The following is a 23,051-nucleotide window of genomic DNA, read 5'->3' as shown; positions in this document are numbered from 1 at the left end:
AAGTGAATTCTTCAATAAGAATGTTCCTTGTATTTGTTTCTAGGCTTTTTTTTCTGGCACTAAATAAAAGGGGCCAGGTATCTTTTTTTAAATAGAAATTTCAAGATGAAATAATTTCCATTAATCCTAGTCACTTCTAGGCTGGTGAGTTATAAAATCACTCATACCATCATTCATAGTATATTAACTAGTGAAGTAGAAAGAACCTACATTGGAAATGAGAGGTTCTGGATTCAAAACCTAGCGCCACCAATTATTACCAATATGACTCTAGGTAAATCATTTGACAATTCTGGTATTCAGTTTCTTTATCTGTATCAGATCCCTTTCAGCATTAAAAAGCTAAAATCTCTCTTTATTATGAGAAATTTTAGGGTACTAAATTATAGTGTGATGTAATGGGAAAACGATTGGATGTGAATCAAATTTCCAGAATTTAGTCTTGGTCCACTCTCTAACTGCCTATTCATTTTGGGCAAGTCACTTAATCTCTCTAAGTTTCAGTTTGTTTATAAAATGAAATATGACCAGTGTGGTCCCTTCTAAATGTGAAATTCAATTATTATTCTATGATTCTGTATGATATAGTCCTGTACACTTAGAAGATAGTAGAGAATAGTGGAAAAAATGTTAGACATGGAATTAGGAAGCCCTCCTTCCTCTGATACTTTCTAGCAGTGTGACCAGAAACATATTATTTGATCTTGATGAAACTCACAGTTTTCTCATCTGTAAAAATGACTGAGGGTGGGGTTGAAGTGGTGGCAAAATATCTATTTCAAAGGGTTGCTAGGTGTCATAACTCTTTAGAAACTTAGAAGTCAATATCCAGTCATCATCTATTAAGCACAACCCTGTGCTTACCATGTACCATTATTGGATACTAAGACAAAGAAAAAGATGAAACAAACACCTGAAGGAGCTTTTCTACTGGAGGAGATAACACTTACTTATATAAGTATGTAATGTAAAGGAAGAACAACCATGACAATAATATGCTGTGACAAGCAAATTTTTCTGAAATTACAAGTACACTTTGGAGATAAAATGTCCTAGAATATAAACCATGGCACAAAATTAAAATGCAAGGGGTGGCTAGGTGGTGCAATGGATAGAGCACTGGCCCTGGAGTCAGGAGTACCTGGGTTCAAATCCATCCTCAGACACTTAATAATCACCTAGCTGTGTGGCCTTGGGCAAGGCACTTAACCCCATTTGTCTTGCAAAAAAACGAATTAAAATGCAAGATAATTTTAGAAGAGTGGGTATTAGCAACTAAGGCAATAGTTTAACATAAAAAAGTGGTATTTGATCTAAAATTTATCACTCTGAAATTCTCAGGATATTTATGTTCTAGTCTTTGGTTCCAGAATCCTCTGACCTTGATTCAATCCCTAATCCCCCAGTTTATGTCAAATTATACAGCTCCTGCTCTGACTCAATATCTTTTGTTGATTGCCCTTTCAAAACTTCACCACTCAGATTTTCATTCTTTCATTATTTAGGTTCTCAGTTAAAATCCTAAACTTTTTACATCTATTTTCCTACTAAAAGACTGTCCTCTAATCATGCTTCTTTTACCTTTAAGTCAATGTCTGACCACTCACATAAGCATTCTCAAAAATATGCATTCAAAGTATATGAGGTCATCTCTCATCTACAGCTGAAAAAGAAAATAAAGTTGTGATATATGTGTAAAAATGGAGGAAAGTACAATTCATTATTTCTCTACCATGTATTTCTAAGTTAGTGTGCACTTTATATATAGTGAGGTAGAATTCCCATGAAGTAAAATATATATGCTTTAAAAGTCTTCTCTATTATGTGCATTTATTTGGTTTGTTGAATGTCTAATAACTTTTGGACTATTAAATTAATAATGTAAAATAGCCAAAAAAAAGAGAGAGTCAAGAATATAATTTCAACATTCTAATTATACTTTCCCCCCCTTGGGGTCATAGAACAAATAAGCATTCAGCACTCTATCCACTGTGTCACCTAACTAACTAAAATAAAATGTGGATAAGCTGATTTATTTACTTTACAAGCCTGTTTGAGAACGTGTATAAAGTAGTATGTAAATACAACTAAAAAATTTACTTTTGTCTTTCTTATCCTGGTGACTAAAGCAAGGTCTTTTACTTAGTAAATGTTTAATAAATGTTTTTTGCAATAAATTAATTAACAAGCATTTGTTGAACACTTAGTATGTGTTAGACAATGTGCTAAGTGCTAAGAATGCAAAGGAAAAGTGAAAACAATCCCTCTCCTCAAAGAACTTATATTCTAATGGAGGCGACAAAGTTTAGAGATAGAGGAATGTACAAGAAAAATAGAAATTATGTTGAAGGTAGGAAGCTATTAACAGCTACAAGGGCCTGGGAAAGCTCACTAAGCCGAAGAAATGAGAATGTAGACATTCTAAGCATAGATAATAACCTCTATAAAGTTAGAAAGACAGGAGATGGAGCATCATGGGTGAGGAATAGCAAGCCAACCTTATGCATAGACTGCTGAATACATGGAGGTTAATACTATATAGAGATGTGGCCATTAAAATTGCCCCACCTGTACCTGGGGCAGAGCTCTGGATCAATGGTACTTTATTAAAGGTTCCATGTTCCCCTTCAACAAAGTGAACCTCATATCTTCCTCATGATCTGAGATGCCCTCTTCTTCCCAGGAATTCCTGCTTTTGTAGGCATTGGTATCAAGACATACAGAGTAATTCTATTGGATTCATGGACTAGAATAAATTAGAATAAGTAAAACAATATGCCATCAGGGTCACAGATTGGGCAAGGCAAAAATATTTTTGCTAACTGGATGTACTCCTCCTTAGGTTAGGCAGGAGGAGATGGTACAGGCTATACATATTGACTAGGTGGTCATAAAATGACCACTTGCTCATGTAGGACAAGAGAAAATGGGCTGGAGGTACAAAAATAGATTGAAGGATTTTCCATATGGTTGAGTCACCTCTGTCACACTAGAATTTGTCACCAAGACAAGGAAAAACAAGAGGGGGGGAGCTCTAGCTAGCTTCCTATAGTTACAAAAGTGATTTTACAATCTGCATATCCCAGCTCTGGTACTGAGCTTAAAATAATTACCCTATGGAATCACATCAGATTGATCGATATAATTGGAATACAGTTTGGGTACAAATGAATTGTTTCCCTCAAAGACTAGAAAAATAGGAAGAGAAAAGGTTGTAAAAAGATTTAAATACTAAATAGAAAAAATACTGTAGCACTGTTCTCATTTCCTATAATATTATACATATCACTGACAGTGGCTCAACAATCACACATAGTTCTTTTAGGATTCAAGGATATAGATCATCTGGGTCAAATGACTTGCATTCATTCTGAGTAGCTCTAATGTATAAGTAGATCAAATTCATCATGGGTAACTCTACTGATGTTCTTTTTTTTATAATCATCTCTTTACTTATCTTGGGTGTTAGTTCGCTGTTGATGATGATACTTGTCCTTCATTCTTGAAGAATATCATGACATTAGGAGAGGTGGCATGACAAGTACACTAATTGGATTTGAGAGTCCAGTAACCAGATATAGATTACAGATATAGTTACAACTGGAGATGACCCTGTTTGTATAAGGCAATCAGGGTTAAGTGAGTTGCCCAAAGTCCCACAGCTAGTAAGTGTCATATCTGAGACCTGATTCAAATTTCTGTCCTCCTGATTCCAAGGCCAGTGCTCTATGGACTGTGCCACCTAGTTGCCCCTCTCTGTTAGTTATTTTTGTTCTATCATTTCAGTGTATATTATAGGCTAAACTCCTTGGTAAAGAAACAAAAAGAGAAATTAACAATGATGTATTCTTACTGTTGTCAGTTATCATCATCCCACCTATCCTATATTTCTCTTAATAAAGCTAAAAATGAACAAAAAAAGTACATACTTTTTTTGTTACCCATAGCTCCCATCCCAGGCTTCAACTCATTCTAATCTTTACTTTTCAAAAACAGTTTCATTGCTAACCCTATTTTTACTGAATCACTTCATGTAAGATTTATCTTGTTACCTGGCTTGCTTCCATATTCTGTTCATTTCTTTCAAAAATCTAAGTTGATTTGATTTTTATCCACATTGGTGGGGGGGGGGTTTGTTTTTTTCTTTTTAGGATTTTGCAAGGCAAATGGGATTAAGTGGTTTGCCCAAGGCCACACAGCTAGGTAATTATTAAATGTTTGAGATTAGATTTGAACTCAGGTATTCCTGACTCCAGGGCTGGTGCTCTATCCACTGCGCCACCTTGCCACCCCAACATTGGTGTTTTAATACAAATCCCATTTTTTCCTCTCACTGGAATTATTTGCCTTTGCATCTTCAGAATTTCATGATTGAGCATATTTAATTTCTCTTTGGTTAAATTCTTTTGAAGATGTTAGTTCATGGGTCCATCTATCTTTCCTTTGAACCTTTTGAAATCTTCTTTCCCACCATATAGGTAGCATCTTAGACATTTTCTAGTATAGAATGGTAGTTCCCTCTAGTGTTTCTAGCATAGCTATTCCACAAAACAGATTTTGAAATTATTCATTTTTTCTATGATTTTTCCTTTGATCTTTTAATTACTCAATTTTATTAGGTTTGATCAGAACAAATTTAGCAAAATGATGATCAAGAAGGAAGCTTAAATCGAACATAATTTTGGAAAAGCAAGATATGATAGATATTTTTGGAGATTACTGAATGAAATAAAAAGCAATATACCTAATACTCATGTTGTATAACTTTAAAAAAATGACTATGTGATAGAATATAAAAACCTCACAAACAAGTTCAGGACAGTAGACATACTAAATATAGTCTTTCCTGTTCAAAACTTAATAAAATTATAATCAATTTACTTAAATTGATGAAATAGAAATATTAGAGAAATATTTGTCTGACATTTTCTGTGGACCTTGGACTCCTTCTCCATTATTCAGTTTAACCTTCTTTTCAAATGCAAATTCATTAAGATAATAGAAAACAACCTCAGTCCCTTAGCCTCCCCCCACCCACCCACCTTTCTGGTTCTTAGCCTTCCAAGGGGGTATGTTTGACTCCAGTCAAGTCCAGGTGGGTAACTCCTTGACCTCCTCCCTGCACAGGAGGTGAATGAGGCTCCTTGTAAAGATTTTGCCTACCCTCTTCTCCATGATGGTTCCATGTTGATTAAAGCCCAGTCTCCTGGCTATTGCTCTTTCCTCTTTCTTAGCTATCCATGATGTTCTCCTCAAGTCAGTTTGTCACAGTTTCTTCTTTCCTTAAATTTACTTTCTTCTTAAAAAAAAACCTCTCCTTTATCTTGCTAAAGAACTAAACTTGTAACTTTTTGCAGTAACTTGCTAACCTTGCAATAACCTGTGAACATTTTTCATACCTAAACCTAAAAGGACTCCCACTGCATGCAGTCATCTCCAGTAGTCAATCTATATCTAGTCGCTGGACCCAGATGACTCCAGTGGAGAAAGTGAGACTGGTTACTTTCCCCAGTTCTTCCTCCCTCACTTAAATCCAATTCACTTGCATTCCCTTGATGTTCATGGTGTTTTTCAAAAATGAAGGACACAAGCTAAAAAAACAAAACAAAACCAACATACAAAAAAAGGGGCAGCTAGGTGGCAGAGTGGATAGATTACTGGCCTTGGAGTCAGGAATACCTGAGTTCAAAGCTCAAAAAATTTGAAGGTCAGAGTCCATGAGGTCTAAGGTTTCTTCCAATTATATATTTATGAACCAGTGATTTCTATGTAGCTTGTGACAGTATCAACTAGTCTATCAACTCTTTGTTTCTTTTGTTACATTTTCCCATTTCTAAATATGGTAGTCCTCTGAGACTCTTTACTAGGTCATCTGGCCATACTCCATAGTTACTCTTTCTTACTGATCCCATAGATTTTTTGATTAGCTCTATGTAGAATCCTAAATCTCTATTTTCATTCTTAAGGTCTTTCTTGAACTCTAGTTCACACTGCCAACTACCTGCCAGACATATGAACTTGCATACTTATATATCTTCATATATCTATATATGTATGTGTATGTGTGTTATAGCATCTTAAATTTAGCTTATCCCACATGGAACTTTTCAAGTTCCACTCAAATCCCCAAACTTGCCTCTTTCTGCTAAGGACATGATCCTTCCAATCATTTAGTTGTACAATCTCAGAATTAAACTTTACTCTTTTCTCTCCTTCATTTTCTATTACCATTCAATCACCAAGTATAGTCGTATAAATTAGCCACTCATACAGTCATTATTCTTGTACAGACCCTTACCAATTCTCTCTCTTCTCTATCTCTGTCTCTCTCTTTCTGATAATTAAAATATTCCCCATTCTAACCCCTCTCAAATTCATTCTCCATGGAATTGCCAAAATATCTTAAAACAAAAATCTGATCATATGACTCATGTCCATAGATATTAAGTGACTTTCTTTTGCTTGCAGGAAAAATGCCAGTTATTTGAAGTCCTTCCCAGTTGGGCCCTAAACTGTCCTTTTTACAATTAATATTCCCCATATAGTCTTCCTTCCATCTAATGAACCTATTCAGTGTCCTTTGAATTTGGTATATCATCTATTGTTTTCAAGCCTTTACCCGGGCTAACCTTCATGTTTATAAAAACAGTCCATCTTCACCATTTATAATACTTTGCTTTTCAGTAGGTCAATCAATCAATCAATCGATATTTATCAAGTGCCAAACAATTCACAGAAAGACAATACACAAAAGGAATCTGGGAATAGGGAATAGGTGGGCCAGAGGCTTTAGGAGCATGTTGTTGAAATTTGGAAACAAGCAAAAATGAAGAGGAATTCTCTAAAAATTTCCTTCCCTAAAGGGCTGAGCTCATCCTGGAAGGGGTGTTCAAAGACTCAAAATCAAGCAAAGCAGTTCATAGGAAATATGTTTAAGGCTCACCCTGGTACCATTTTCTCAACCTTTCCTGATATTCCTGTGGGGAACAATTGCCACTTAAATAAATTTTGGAGATCTCTCAAGGTATGAAGAGAAAACTTTATTTGTTTCTCCAGGAACAGGCCCCAATCAATTACAGAGATTGAGGCAAAAGCAAAAGACCCAAGAATCACATGTATCCTAACTCAATTCCTGCCCCCCCCACACTGACCCACCCTCATTAATGAGGAATGTGGTCTTCATAATCTAGACAGTAAATTAATCTAAGGAAAAGAGCATATAATTCAAACTAAAACCAGTTTATCTCTTCAACCCCAGGAATTGAATGAACATCCAGACTTCAACAGATAAGACAGGGTCAGATGACTCTTCACCAATATCCTAGAAGCTGCTTTGACAAGGGAGGAGGGGCACATAGTTAACTATTCTCCAATCTATAATATTCTACTGAAGAAATCTCAGACTTTATCTCATTCATTCCCATTTCAATTAACTTGTTTGATTCAGTTATTTGTTTACTTTTGATATCTCCCAGTATTAGATAAGCTGCTGAAGATTATGCCATTTCTGGTTTTGTATCTTAAGTGCCCCATTCAGAGGCATATAATAATTGATTAATAAATTCTAGGAATATAGGAAAGGATGAGCTAGCCTCCTGAATTAGATCTCTTCTGCTTTATTTCTTCCATTCTGTCTTTAAGAAAGAAAGCAGTCATAGGCTCATCTATCCAGTTTTGCATTGAATAAGAATGAAAAGAAACAGTTTTTACCCTCAAGGAATTTACCTGATCTTCTCAATGGTAATACTTTCTCCTGTTCAAAATATCTTGTTCCCACTTTTTTGTTTGCACATCTCCCAATGGCATGTAAGAACTTTAGGGACAAGGCATTTCTGTCTTAGTATCCCAAATGCCTACTACCAAACATTAGGGGAGAACTAGGAGGAGAAAATATATACAAAGATACTAACTACAAAATAAAATACAAAGTAAATACAAAGTAATTCCTGGTATGTGTGGGCAGAGCATTAACAACTAGTGGCAATTAGGAGAGGCCTCCTGTGGGAAGTAGCACTTGATCTTTGAAGGGAGCCAGGAATTCAAAGAGGCGTGGGGATGGCCTTTGCCAAAGCACCAAAGTGGGCTATAGAATATCATGTATAGGTAACAAAAAGCAGTCCAGTTTGCTGAGTGAGGTGAGTATTATGAAATTACTAGAAATTCTGACTGTAAAGGGATTTAATTATTAAACAGAAGATGCTGTGGAGCATGGGATTGTTGTGAGAACTGCAAATGAACAAATTTGAAAATTATTCATCAATTCATTTTTCACAGATGCTACAATTTCTTTCCTTACACACTTTCCACAGTGCCTGTGGCTTGCTAAATAGAGAATAATTTCTCTCCACTAAAAACTAAAATGTAGTAGGGTCTAAAAAATCATCAGTGATGATGATATTTGCCCTTTGTTCTCAAAAAAAGACAATGACATCAGGGGAGGCAATACCCTGGCAAGAATGTGAATTGGATTTGAGTGAGGGAATGTTGTACCAAGCCACCAGCCTTACTTTCTCCTCTGGAGTTATTTGGGTCTAGTGATCAGATATAAATCAGGTTCACTGGAGACATCCCTGAATAGGAAGTCATCAGGGTTAAGTGACTTGGCCAAGGTATACAGCTAGTAAGCATCAAGCATATGAAGTCACAATTGAACTCAGGTCCTCCTGACTCCAAGGCCAGTACTCTATACACTGTAGCACCTAGTATGTGACTGTTGAACTTAGTGAGCTTTTTACCATTGGGATCCTTAGATTATACTGGAAATATATATATGGAAATAATACAATTAAAAGAATTAAAAGTCAGATGATTTTTATCTGAATCCCAGATTTGCTTCTGATGACTTTAGGAAAGTCATTGAATTTCTTTGGGTCTCAGTTTTCTTTATTGCTAAAATGTGGGAGTTGGGCTGGATGATTTCTCGGGTCCCTTTCCATTTCAATTTAATGATTCCCTTTAATTTACAAATAAGAAAATGGAGGACTAGACACATTAAATGACTTGTTCAAAGTAACAAAGATGCTTAAAACAAAATATATAAAAAGTAGATTTTTCTAGTGTGTGGGGATGGCAGTCATAACTAGGAAAGGGTGGGGTGGGTCATGAGAAGTCTCTTGTAGGATGTAGTATTTGAACAGAGCTTTAAAGGGAGCAAAGGAATTTGAGGAGACAAAGAGTTGGTATGGAGACAGCCTATGAAAAGTAATGGAAAGGGAATAGACTGTTAAGTTCCAGAATAGTACCAGAACTGAGATTTCAACCCATATTCTCTGACTCTAAATTCAGAGTGCTTTATAGTACTTCATATTAATGTGTTTGGTTTGATTTTTTTTTCCTCTTCACATTTCCAAGAATCGGGCAATGGTTTTCTATGTAAATCCCATAATTAAGATCTTTTGAAGTGTGAAAGGTCAAGTTGATATAATGTTTCTACTTAACCCTATTATTGACCCCCCCCCCCCCCCCCCGTTGGAGCACAAAATTAGAAATACAGAGATGCTGGACTCACCATTGCAATATTATTCCAAATCTGCTTTCTTCAAAGGCAGATTTTGCAATTTCAACTGGAATTATGAAGTGAAATTCCCAGAATGAACAGTTTTTGTTTCATTTTGGTTTTTTTTTGCAAGGCAAATGGAGTTAAGTGGCTTGCCAAGGCCCCATAGCTAGGTAATTATTAAGAGGCCGGATTTGAACTCAGGTACTCCTGATTCCAGGGCCAGTGCTCTACCCACTGTGCCACCTAGCCATCCTGATCACACAGTTTTTAGACTGTCTATAGACATTACTTTTTACTGTTTTGTTGTTTTCATTTTCATCATGTATTATTCTTTGTGAACCCATTTGGAGTTTTCTTGGCAAAGACACTAGAGTGGTTCCTTCTCCAGCTCTTTTTACAGATGAAGAAACTGAGGGAAACAGGGTTAAGTGGTTTGTCCAGGGTCACAAGGTTAGAAAGTGCCTAAGGCCAGATTTGGACTCAGGAAGATGAATCTCTCTGACTTGACACCTGTACCACCTAGGTACCCCCCAAAAGGGAGATAAGAATGATATAAACAGTTGGATGAATGTAAAATATGACTGTCTTCTGCCTACACTACCTTGAAAACTGTTGTTAATAAGGGGAATGGGGAATTGCTAAGCATTAATATTTATTAGGCAACATGAGCATATGTCAGATGCTATGCTAAGTAACTTATAAATATCTCATTTGATCTTAACTATTATGATCTCCATTTTACAGCTGAGGAAATTAAGGCAGATAGAGATCAAGTGACTTTCCCAGGGTCATATGATGATATTTGTCCATCATTCTTGAAGAAGACCATGATATCAGGGAGGTGATGTCATGACAAACATATGGATACATCTGAGTGAGGGAGATGGTGTTAAGTCACCAATCTCACTTTCTCCTCCAGAGCCATCTGGGTCCAGATATAATGTTTGTCTTTCATTTTAGAAGATCACAATATCATGGAGGTGATACAATGACAAGCATATGAATTGGATTGGGGGGGGGGGGCTGTGCTAAATCACCAGCCTCATCCAGAGTCATCTGGGTCCAGTAGTCATATATGAATCAGAATGACTGGAGATGGCCCTGGATGTGAGTTAATAAAGCTTAAGAGACTTCCTCAAGGTTATTACAGCTAGTGAGTGTCAAGTGTCTGAGGTTGAATTTGAACTCACATCCTCCTCAACTCCAAAGTCAGTGCTCTATCTGCATCAACTAGCTGCCCCTCCAGGGTCATATAGCTGGAATGTGTCTGAGGCCTTATTTGAATTGTTGGTCAATAAACATTTATTGAGTCCTAAGATTTAGGTCTTCTTGAGAGAAGTAGAGAGGAAAACCTGTGAAACTAGAACATGTCCAAATAGTTTTTCAGTCAATATAAGGTTTTTGCATAGCTTGGGGTGGAATCTGAAAGGGCTTAATTTTTTAAGTTTTTTAAATATGGTTTTATTGATACCTTTTGCTTTTTTTTAACACAGGCATTTAGAATATGTACCCTCTGGATTGAACGGTGATTAAAAACAATTTAGCCAAATCTATCAGTGTACATGCCATTCTGTTTTCACAGTTTCCAACCTCTCTTCTTCAAGAGAGGAACCAAGTGTTTTATAATCTGTCTTCTGAGACCTTCATTGGTTCTTCTTGGTGAAAAAGACTGCTCTTTGAGCACTTCTCTCGGGTCCTAAAAAAGTCTGAAAACGATTCTTTCTGAGAAGGCAGCAGGAGCGGCTAGGTGGCACAGCGGATAGCGCGCCAGTCCTGCAGTCAGGAGGACCTGAGTTCAAAAGCGACCTCAGACACCTAATTACCTGGCTGCGTGACCTGGGGCAAGCCGCTTAGCCCCGTTGTCTTGCCAAAAAAAAGACAGCAAAACTGATGGGGTGAGAGCTCGTAAATGAGACGATGTGGAACGTTTTGCAAAACGCAGGAATCAATAAATGAGTTTTTTTAAAAAATATTTCTATTGCTTAAGCTTCACAGGTATACAAGTGGGAGGGGTGAGGGAGGATTCCCAGTTCAGAGTTCAACCAAGGCAATTTCTCACGCGTGGATACGCACTTTGGAAGCTGCTCTGCGGAGGCGTGGGGTCCCGGACCCGGGGGGGCTCCGATTCGGCCCGGATAATGTCTTTGAAGGACCCCCCCGCAGCCCTCCAGGGAAGCACCCCCAGCCCCGTAGCCCCGGGCATCCACTGGGCCCGCCCCGACACCTCCTCCACCAGGTCGCCCCGCCCCCCGTGACGTCTTAAAGGAACGTAGGCGCTCTCCCCGGGCTCCTCCCCTCCGCCTCACGCCCCGCCAGGCGATTGGCCGGCGTCGCTGACAGCGCCCCAGTCACGCCTCCGGCCCGGCCAATTGGGGCGGGGCAGAAGCGGGCGCCCGCGGGAGCGGGCGGCTGGGGGAGGGGCGGGGGAGGGGGCAGCCTGTGTCCGGAGGGGGCGGGGAGAGGACCCGGGGAGCGGGCCGGGAGCGGGCCTCCGGGATAAAGGGGCGGGCCGGGCCGCGGCCCGGGATTCGGCCGGCCGCGCCGCGGAGGCTCCAGTGCTCGCGCCCGGCTCCGCCGCCTGCCCGGGCGCCAGCCCCTCCGCGCCGCCGCCGCCGCCCCCGCGTCGCCCGGGATACGCGCCTCGAGCGCCGGCGGAGTGGGAGCCGGCTCCATGGCAGCCGCGAAGAAGGCGGTGCTGGGGCCGTTGGTGGGGGCCGTTGATCAGGGCACCAGCTCCACGCGCTTTCTGGTGAGCTCCGGGACCCGGGGATGCCGGGAGCCGGGGCGGGGCAGCCTGCCAGGGATGACCGGGGCCCGGCGCGGGCAGCCGCCTGCCCCATCCCACCCCGGGCCCCTCCAGGGGAAGGAGAGGCTGACCCCGCGGGGCCGGCCCCGCGTCCCAGCCCGCTCCCCGGCAGCCCCCACGCCCTTCGCCCGCCTGTTTCCTTCCTGCACGGGCATGAATGACTTCTCCCAGGGCACCCTTCTCGCCTGGGCACGCTCCTCTTCGGAAGGGGCCTTGGCAAATAGCAGGCTCCCCCCCCCCCCCACGCTGCCCTGCCGGCTCCAGGAAACATAGAATTACGGGGAACCCGGAGTGTGGGATAAGTGGGTGAATGTGTGGGAGCGGGGAGAGAGGCTCATAGGGTGGGGGGCGAGGGAGCCCGGGCCCGGGGTCCTGAGAGTCCACACTGGGCCTGGGCCACCGCGCAGGAGCTGCAGGTTGTCCCGCAAGGCCACTCTGCATGAGCGAAATTTGGCCTCGTGGGTCTCTGGATGCCCTTGGGTTGAGGGTGAAAGCAGTGTCATGGTTGTGGCAGCCTAATACGGTCCCAAGCTAAGAGCGGTAGAAAAAAAATCATTATTGCCTTGTCATCCTTAACGGTAAGAATGAATGCTAAGAGAGAATAAAACATGAATTTGATCAGGGATTATTACTATGCTTTATTTATGCCTGACTTTCTTGTCTTAAGAAAACTCCTGACACTTCGCTTCCTTTGTTTGATGGCTACAAACAGATGATTTACCGCTCTACTCACAGCACAGAATAAATAAAATGAATGTTTGATTTAACATGTTTGGCATTTTTATGGTTTAAACTGCATTCATATGACACTATCTGGCATTAACAGTAGAGAAACATGCCTTAAAACTTCAGTAATAGGGGCGGCTAGGTGGCGTGGTGGATAGAGCACCGGCCCTGGAATCAGGAGTACCAGAGTTCAAATCTGACCTCAGACACTTAATAATGACCTAGCTGTGTGGTCTTGGGCAAGCCACTTAACCCCATTTGCCATGCAATAACCTAAAAAATAAAAAAAAACCTTCAGTAATATTATCTGACTACGGGCAAATTGAAGAGTAGTTATTCAGTAGGCTCTTTTTCAGTGTCTTCTCTCATCAAAGATAATTTAAGTATTAGCAAAAGTTTTTATGTAGTACTATTTGCCATTCTTTTGGAATTCACAGTTAGTTTCTTGATTCAAAAATCAGCCTCATGTCTTCATCTCATTTGTTCCTAATAGAGAATTTCAGTCCAGTTTTTGTGTGACTTATTTTGACATTCCAATATTTATGCCGCATTCCAAAAAATCTTAAGAATCTTTTGGATAATCTAACCTTTGGGTAAGATAAGCTTAATTTTTGATTTATATGTATACAAACACAATTTTATTCGTACATAAGATATACTTCCAGTCAAATGTATATTGAGTTTAAATTATTGGTCAAAGCCTGGTGGTTATCTAATTTAATGCATGGTTACTAAGTTCATGTTAATCAGATGTCCATTGACACTAGCAGATAGAACTTTGCTCCTTAAATCTGGATTTATCATTTCAATTCTTAACTTATGTTTGCCATATTGTTACAAGAAAATCTGAATCACTTTCCTCATTCAAATGGTATAAAATAATTCTGTTTCTAAAAAAAGGAATTGCCATTTTTCCTTTTAGCTAAACTATTGAAGATGAAGTTTTTAGGTACATCAGGAAGATTTGTCTACTAATAAATGTAATAGATGTAATAGATGGTTTTCAAAGAGGAAAATAGATTCTAATTTCCAAATATTCTCATCATGTCATATTTTATAGAGTTTTGTAGTCCTGTAAATCTGTTTTTGTTAATGAAAAAGTAGATGGTAGGACTCCTGTAGTATAATTTATAAGAAAGTGAAGATGGGGATCAAAAAATGATCGACTGTGCCCTAAACAAGATTCTACCAGTGCAGTTCTTGATATATAGTTCTACATGTTGAATTGTTTTCTTAAAATATATTGAATTAATCTTGAGCAAATTTCCAGAAGTTATTGCTTTTAATGTCCTGTGATGCAATCATGACTCAGTATAATTGCTAATCTCCCATGTTAAGAATGAAATGAGTAATAACAATCATGTTTAAGGAAGCTTTTTGATTTTAGATAGTTGCCAATCAAAAGATTATAGTTATTATTCCATCTACTTGTTGGATTCACTTAAGCTAATTTGTACTAGTGAAGGCTAAAAACAAGTGGTAACTGTAAGGTACTTTAGTTTTTTTTATGCGTCAGATATATTCTGCATGTAGACAAAGTTACTCTCTAGATGTGTTAAACTGAATTACAAAAGAGAAATTAATTGATGTATAATTTCAGAAAATTTTCAACTTCCTCAATTTGTTAAGTGAAAAAGGATTAATCTTGGGGAAAGATGTAAATGCTTTTTGTCCTGAGCAGGATTTACTACATTTCTATCACTGGAGAGTTAGGTTTGGCATGCATCTATTTGGTGTGCAGAGTAATATAATAAGTTCCAGGGAGGGACCATTTTATTGAAGTTGGTAGCAGTGGGTTCAGTACACATAGGTTATCATTTTAACAACTTCCTCGATTCTGTTTGATCACTTATGTATGTTTTCTTTAAGTTCTTTCACTAAATTACTTATCATGGTTTAAGTTTTTGTGCTTTTAAATTCTAGCATGTGTGCCTGTCATTTGAAAATCTGCATTTCTTAGTTTAGAGCCTCTCCACCAGGTTGACTTCAGAATGAGGAGTTATTTTCAGTCATGACAATTTTCAAAGACTTATCTACTAAGCCATCAAAAGGATTTTCTGCATTGTTAAAGGAAATACACCAAATTACACATGCTTATATATAGTATTGACATAAAAATATTACCTATGTTGAGCTTTGTTGATAAATATCAGTCAATTTTGTTATAAGAATTTGGAACTTTTAAGCATGGGCAAATGGGACTGTTTGTATGAAGTCGTTTTTGTGACATTTTATTGGGTTTTTTGTAAACTATATAGAAAAGTTGTCTCAAAGGTTTTTTTTTTGTGTATAATTTTTCCTATTCTGGTCATCATTTCTGTACTTGAATAAACCTCTACTCTTTCCTTTCTCATTCCATATTGTTAAGCATTCTATTTCCCTACTTCTCTATTAAGGCCTGGAGCTTTTGTGCATAGCGTGGTCAAAACTTCACTGTCCCATATATATTGTCATAATTAAAGAGTTTGAACTCAAGATAAGTTAGTATCTCTAGAATCTTAAAAGGCTACAATTGCAGAATTATCTGTTACTTGGGAAAACCATCAGGATTAGGATTGACACACTAGCATGGAGGTTGGTTCATCATACTTATCATGAGAATAGCATTGTTCCTACCACTGTTCTTTACTTTTCTAGAGTAGGATACTAGAATGATGCATTTTCCCCCTTTTTCCTCTTTCTTTCTTTCTTTCTTTCTTTCTTTCTTTCTTTCTTTCTTTCTTTCTTTCTTTCATGAGAAGGGGCTGGGGATAGTATTCTGAGTTTGTATGTATGCGTGGAGTTACAGAAGGGGGATGCTTATTTAGATTGGGAAAAGGAGAATTACGTTGTTAACAGGAACCAAAATCTGCTTTACAATTTTGCCTCAATATCTGTTAATAGCTGTGGTTTAGTACAGGAGAAAAACTGGCTTAAAACGCAGGCTATCTATAAGTGAAACTTTGGCCCTACCTCTTAATAGCTATGATTTTGGATAAGATTTTATTTCTGTTTCTGCATCAGAAAAATTACAATAATATCATACTCTATAGTATTTTTTCTGAAATTCAAATAGATGCCGTATATAAATTGTAAAGGGCAATATAAATATATGGCACTTTTATATGTGGATTCTGTTTACTGAATCTTTAGCTTTTCCTAACCAGAATCCCAGTCTTATATAGAGTTTTTCTTTTTGAGTATTTACTCTATGAAGTATTTATAGGAAAACCAAAGCGGGGATAAAAAAAGGCATGGTTATATTGTAATGGAGAGATTATGCACATTGACGAATGATGAACAGGCTAGTCAGTTAGGTAGAGGTCAAGAGCAGTGGATGAAAAATAGAGGACGTTGGTTTAAATCTCATCTCTATACTAATTACCTGTATTACCTATCTTTAGGCCTGCCATTTAACTTGTCTGGGCCTTACTTTCCTCATAAAGTAGAATTACAAAGTTGAACTAGTTGATCTAAGATCCCTTCCGGCTCCAAATCTTGTTATTCTAATTATTACTCTTATTAAATTAGTGAAGAAAACTGCTGTTGTAGGTCATACAGAGCATAGGCATAATAATTATAGTGATCTATGATGATGGGTTAACTATTTTACCCTCATTATGAGAGGAGTGGTTACAACTGAGGTGTGACAATTGTAGCAGAGAACATTTGCCTTTACAAGTTATTTCATTAGACCTTATATCTCATAAAAGAGTAGTGATATGTACTTTTATCCCCATTTTCTTTCATCTTAAATTTATGAAGCCTTCTGTTTTTCCTGATTACTTTATGTTCTAAACTTCACGATGATCCATGTGCTTAGGTTTGATGGTTATTGTTTTTGCATTTAAATCAGTAATACTTCTATGACAGAGTGAAAAGAAAGTACTAGATTTGGATTTAGAAACTATCTGTTCAAATACTGACTCTTCTCACTAAGCTATAAGACTTTGGGCAAGTTTCTGGTCGTAGATGCCTCATGAATAGAATAAAAGGGGTGAACTAATTGATTATTATAGTCCATTCAGGCTTTAGGTTTATGATCCTATTAGGTAAGGTTATATAATAGAAAGAATACTGACATTACCCTAACTTGTTTGAGTCATAGTTTTCTCATTTGTAAAATGAAAATAAAGCTTGTACTGCTTTGCAAATTGTAAATTGATATGTAAATGTGAGGGCAGCTAGGAGACCCCAAGTTCAAATCTGCCCTCACACATGTACCTACTAGCTTTGTGACTCTGGGCAAGTCATTTAATTGTTTGTCCCAGTTTCCTCATCTGTAAAATGATCTGGGGAAGGTAATGGCAAATCACTCCAGTATCTTTGACAAGGAAATCAACCAAATGTAGTTATGCATCAAACAGCAGTAATTATAATATGAACTGTATTATATCCTGTGTTATCATTACTTCACATATAATTTTATATTTATAAATAATATTTATACAAAAACAATTTACAGAAGTGACTTTGGTAACACTTTATGAACCCAGCTGATCCCTATGAAGCATTAGGTAAGTGTGGGATATAGTGTTATCCACATCTAGTTTAAAACTTCTATATCTACATATGCACACACACACACACACACATATATATATACATATATATATATATATATATAATTTTAAAGGTAGGTAAACAAAACATAAAAGTTATTTAAATCTGCTGAAATAATTTTCTTTCAAGAAAATCAGGGCTAGAGGAAAAGATTATTCATCTAAAAAGAAAAATAAAGATTTGAAATTTATAATTTCTTGTTCAAAAAAGTGCTGAAGAGTATTTTTACTGGAAGGAAAGGGAAAGGATATTAAAACTTGTTTAATTCATGCTTTTTAATTATTTATGGATTTACTAGCATCATGCTTGATTCTCTTCCTCAACTCCTTTTGATCATATAATAAAGGTAAATGTGTTCACTAATACGGATATTATATTGCATGCTTCTTAAGCAGTCAGTCAGAATAACTTTAGTGAGCACTGTATCATATATTTACAACTGGAAGATAACTTAGAATAATGAAGTACATCCCTTGCCCTTGCACACAGTTGAGAGAACTGAAGACCCAAGAGACCAGGACACAGGCAGTAAGTGTCAATGCCGTTTCATCTGACTACCAAATCCTGAACCCTTAATCCTAACCTATATTACTTGTTTAATCTTTAGCCAATTATTATTACAACCTGGATTTAAAAAGAAGTTTATTTGGTTAGTTTCCAAATTAATCTTAAATAAAACTGCTGAAGAATTGCTTTGGAAGAGCAAATAGAGGCAGTGAGGTGATGCAATTGATAGGGCTCTAGACCTAGAATCAGGATAGAGGAGTTCAAATCCAGCTTTTGATGATTAACTAGCTATGTGACCATAGGTAAATACTTAACCTCTGCCTCTGTTTTCTCAGCTGTAAAATGAGGTTAGTCATGGCACTTGACTTCCAACATTGTGAAGATCAAATGAGTTAAAAATTGTAAATCACTTAGCACAATACCTGGCACATAGTAGGTGCTGAATAGATGCTTATTTCCTTCTGTTGGATTTAGACTTCAAAGACCTGAATCCAAAGGCCTAGTCTTCATTCTGTTCTTACATAGCTGAGTGAAATGGATCTCAGTTTCTTCATCTTTGAAGATAATACAGTGGAGATGATACTTGCACTTTTTTTGCCTCTCATAACCATTAAGATGACAGTACTTTAAAACCTTAAATGTTCAAATTCTGAAGGGACCTGCAGTTTCATCAGTACCCTCAAGTTAAATGCATTGCAACTCCCTTAGGATTTAGCTTAAGCTAGATAGATAGATAGATAATAGTTAATCAGTGTAGTGATCTAACTTCTGTTAATTTGCTGATCTCTTGGATAAATGATACACAGTGTGTTATTACACTTGTAATGAATATTTTCATCTTGATGAAACCCTCTAGAGATTATACTCTACTATTCATTTACCCAATCACCTACATAGCTACAATGCAGGATTAAGCCATGAGGATGTGTAAGTGGATGTGTAAATCTGAAAGTGCTGTATTGTCACTTGGTAGTAATACTATTTCCAAAATCTCAGCCAAGGTTAATCTGTGGGCTTTTTAAAATATGACATTAAGTCAGTTCATATTTAAATACTTATTAGATATGAAACAGTATATAAAATAAGTCCATATTTAGCTTAATCTCTGTTGTTAAAAGTTCTCTTGTATCTTGAATATTATACTTTTAATGAACCTGTGATTTAGTAGAAAGAGTTTTAACTTCAGAGTCAAGGAGAGACCTGGCTTTGAATTCTACCTATTATACTTGCTGTTCAATTTTGTTGACTTGTGAGATAGAGAAATAATTTGGATTATATACTTAACTTTTTATTTTTCGTTTTCATAGATATTCAAGTTTTCATGAATCAATTTGTAAAAAAAAATTTTTAGGGGCCAAATTTAGAGTGACTAACCTTTTCATATATAGCTACTCTGGTTGGCTATATGTTACTGAAAAAATATGTTTATTGCCAGACCACTACTTCAACTGGACAGAATCTGTTGAAATGTAAGTTCCATGTTTACATCTTTTCAGGATGATTGAATAACCCCTATACCATGATGAGTCTTTAGAGTGTGTTCTCTATAGATAAATATGATGCTTTATGACTGTCTTAGAGAATGTCGTGGTCTTGGAATGATCAATACTGCAGGCAATCTTAAGACAGTATGAAAAGATGCATAATTTGCATAAGTGTTCTTTAATATGAGATGTTAAGGACATTTTCCCCCCGAAAATGTTGAACTATTCATATTGTGAACATGAAAAATGACAGAAGCAGACTAAATGATACATTGCTTCTCTCCTCACTTCACAAGATACAAAAGAAATTGAAATTTTTATGGAGGATCTATGGAATAAGATGGAAAAGAATATGACTAAGAAGTCATGGAGAGGTCATAATAAGTATTTTGTTGTAAATTCCCAAACTGACAAAATCATACATTTGTCATGATTTTCATGTAAATTCTTGCAAAATATCTATCAAATATATATTTAGCTTTCTGGCTTGTAGGTAGTTACAGGCTTTATGGGTTTTCTGTTTTTTTTTTTTTTTAATTTGGATGTGCCCTTAGTAACATATCTTTTTTCTAGTTTCTGTATGTTAGGAACATAATCTAGAAAAGATAGGTTTAGAGATTATTTAATCCCAGTTTAGATTTCAATCTACCACTGAAAATTTCCAATTTTAAAAAGGAGGAACTTGAACTAATGTCCTCTAAATCTTAAAATCTTATAAGTGATTTAAAATAATAGCAAACCACACCTACCCCCTACCTAATAGCCTAGAAATTAGACTTTGCACTGCTATTCATATAAATTCAGTCCTGGGCCTTTGGCATCACTGATCTAAGGTCAGTTTTGCAGAGTGCCAACTTTATAGATAATCAGGTGATACTGCTTTTTGACCCAATGGGTTTCCACCTTTGCCAACATTATTAATTTCCTTGATACTCAACTACAACTTGAAGCATCTTGCCTCTTGGGCCTTGTTCTGATTCTTGATATGTTTTGACTCTGAGTCAGAGATTGCTTTAATTTATTGACTATCTTCTCCTCTTGCTACCGTATCTAAATTTGAACATCTATTTTTCCTTTTATATCTTGTCTTTCAAAATGAAAAACTACATTTTTTCCCTTTTATTCAATGTAAAATAATTTTTTCCTGACTTAACACACATATACATAAATATATATACATACATACACATATACACATATGTAAAGGATAACTGTTCTATCCCAGATCCAGGGTAATTTAGCTGCAGTACCCTAGCTTTGAACTTACTTGTGATCCTCTCCAGGATGAAAGTTCTAATTAATTTCAGCACCATTACTCCTTCCATTTTTTTTCTTACCTCATAATTTTTAATTTGCTTATCTGAATTCTTTGGATTAAACTTAATGTTTCTTTTAAATTCTAGATTAAATTTGGGACATTTCCTAATCAAATGATATTCATATTATATTATCATTTGGCTAAATATCTTGGCTCTCTTGAAATCTCTCTCCCATATTCTTTCTCAAAAGATACACATGGAAAAAGAAGTTAAATATGGCAGTCTTTTGATTAAATGAAAACTCAGACAAATCCAACAGTTTGTGAGTCATTTTCAAAGTTGGCATGTCAGTCAATAAGCACTTATTAATTTCTTTCCTCACAAACTCTGCTGAAATATTACAGTAAAAAATAAGGTACAAAATGGTACAAAAATATTCTTCTCCCTGATTTGTGGTAACTCCTTGAGCAAAAGCAGTACCAAAACATAGATGGCTGTATTCCTGACACCCTACTTATTGATGGTTTAAAACCAGTACATGATGTAATTTCTCAAAATATCACCACTCATACTTTTTAATTCCTCTTTATTTTGTTTAGCCCTGATTTTCTATACAATATAGAAGTAGAACTATAAATTAATTAATATAATTATATTAATTCTTGCCTCCCAACCATTATGTTGATTTACTATTTTTAGATTCTGTTGATTATGCTTTTATAGCATATTAATGTGTACACAGAATACTGAATATTATAAACATCATTTCTTCCTCCCCTTAGCATGGGTTGGAAAAATTCAGGACATTCTTTATGCAACGTAAACATTGTTAATAGACTTTTTAATCTCCTTTTCAAGCTTGTTGTTCCCATACCTGTTTTATCTTACTTTGAAAAATGCATTACATTAGAATTATAGAGTTCTAAATAATAACTTGCTCTTCTCTTAGATCTTTTTTGAAGGAAAGTATGAGGAACTTATGTTGAATGAATTTAGAACCCAAGGCACTGAGAGTCATGATAAAAAAGGGATTGGAGGTCTCTAATAGTAGAGGAAGCTACCTGATTAGAAATACTGTCTATGAATAGTCTTTTTTCTTAGATGGGTATAACCCACTTATTTTGGGGGAAGAGTAAATTTATGGGGAAAGAATGCTTTAATGGTTCAAATACTGTAGTCAGTTATATTTTTTTAATAAATTAATATTAATAACCCAAATATCACACAAATAGTTTTTTACATCCCAATAAATACATACATGTATGTGCATGTATGTTATAGTTTGTTCTTCATTCTCAAAGAAGACCATGACATCAGGGAGATGTGGTGAGGGAGAAAATTCAAGCAAAGGGAAGAGCTAGTTTTAAAAGTATATATTTAAATGAGGAGGTACTTTGCAAAGTCACAAGCCTCACTTTCTCCTCTGGAGCCATCTGCATCCTGTGGCCAGATATTAATCAGGATGACTGAAGATGACCCAGGATGCAAAACAATCAGGGTGAAGAGACCTGATAAGGTCAGTAAGTGTCAAGTGTCTGAACTCTGATCCTCCCCATTTTAGAGTTGGTGCTCTATCCATTATACCACCTAACTGTTGTGTGTTTCTATATGAGTTACCAACTCTAACCTTGACTTGTTATTTTCAAATCATCTATGTTTATTCAATGAAAACTTATTGTTGTTGGTCTCCATATTTACTTTCCTTTAATTTCTAGAATTCAGAAGTAGCCCTTTATATAAGAATTCATGCAAGTCAGGCACAAAATGAATAAATGTGAATATATTGCAATTCTTATAACTCTTCATCAGTCAAATATTACTTTGATTTCAGTTTTTTGATCTTGGAAAGACAGGTTCATGATCTGTTATTAGAGAATTCAAAATATCAATGGATATTTTAATGACATTTAGGTATAATTCCAAACTACTTTCCAAAATGACTGGACCATTTTGCATCTCTTATCAACAGGGCAGTTCCATGCTTCTCCTCCTATTTATTTAGTCTTTTTACAATTCTGGCAGTAGTCATTTTCACTTTTTTGTCAGCTTGATAGGGTCGATCTGGATCATCAGATTTTTTTAAAATTTGTATTTCTCTTTTAACAGCGATTAAAGCATCTTTTCATAAATTGTTGATTGTTGATATACATATATATATATATATGTATAATTTAAACCAGTTCCTTTTAGCAGGCCTTCATTAGAGAAATAGTAATTTTTTTCTTAGT

At 36.7% G+C, this 23,051-nt stretch overlaps 2 protein-coding genes across 10 annotated transcripts in view; one reads left to right on the top strand and one right to left on the bottom strand.

Annotated features, from left to right (window-relative positions):
* The window catches only part of TASL (TLR adaptor interacting with endolysosomal SLC15A4), a 76,498-nt gene extending 70,879 nt beyond the window's left edge, over nucleotides 1-5,619 (bottom strand). The window contains exon 1 of the mRNA XM_074214220.1: nucleotides 5,043-5,619. The gene's annotated coding sequence lies outside the window, so the exon portion shown is untranslated. The remainder of the gene's footprint in view (nucleotides 1-5,042) is intronic.
* A 6,384-nt stretch (nucleotides 5,620-12,003) lies between these two features.
* Nucleotides 12,004-23,051, top strand: part of GK (glycerol kinase) — a 72,991-nt gene continuing 61,943 nt past the window's right edge. Inside the window, exon 1 of one of the 9 annotated variants that reach the window (XM_074214211.1) lies at nucleotides 12,004-12,248. In XM_074214211.1, the coding sequence (XP_074070312.1) occupies nucleotides 12,171-12,248 (78 nt within the window). In that variant the 5' untranslated portion in view covers nucleotides 12,004-12,170. The remainder of the gene's footprint in view (nucleotides 12,249-23,051) is intronic. The other 8 variants (XM_074214210.1, XM_074214213.1, XM_074214216.1 and 5 more) reach the window with 8 other exon arrangements.

This window comes from Macrotis lagotis, chromosome 1 (assembly GCF_037893015.1).
Source record: "Macrotis lagotis isolate mMagLag1 chromosome 1, bilby.v1.9.chrom.fasta, whole genome shotgun sequence".
NCBI classification, from domain to species: Eukaryota; Metazoa; Chordata; class Mammalia; order Peramelemorphia; family Peramelidae; genus Macrotis; species Macrotis lagotis.
This window is presented reverse-complemented; position numbering and strand designations above follow the sequence as displayed.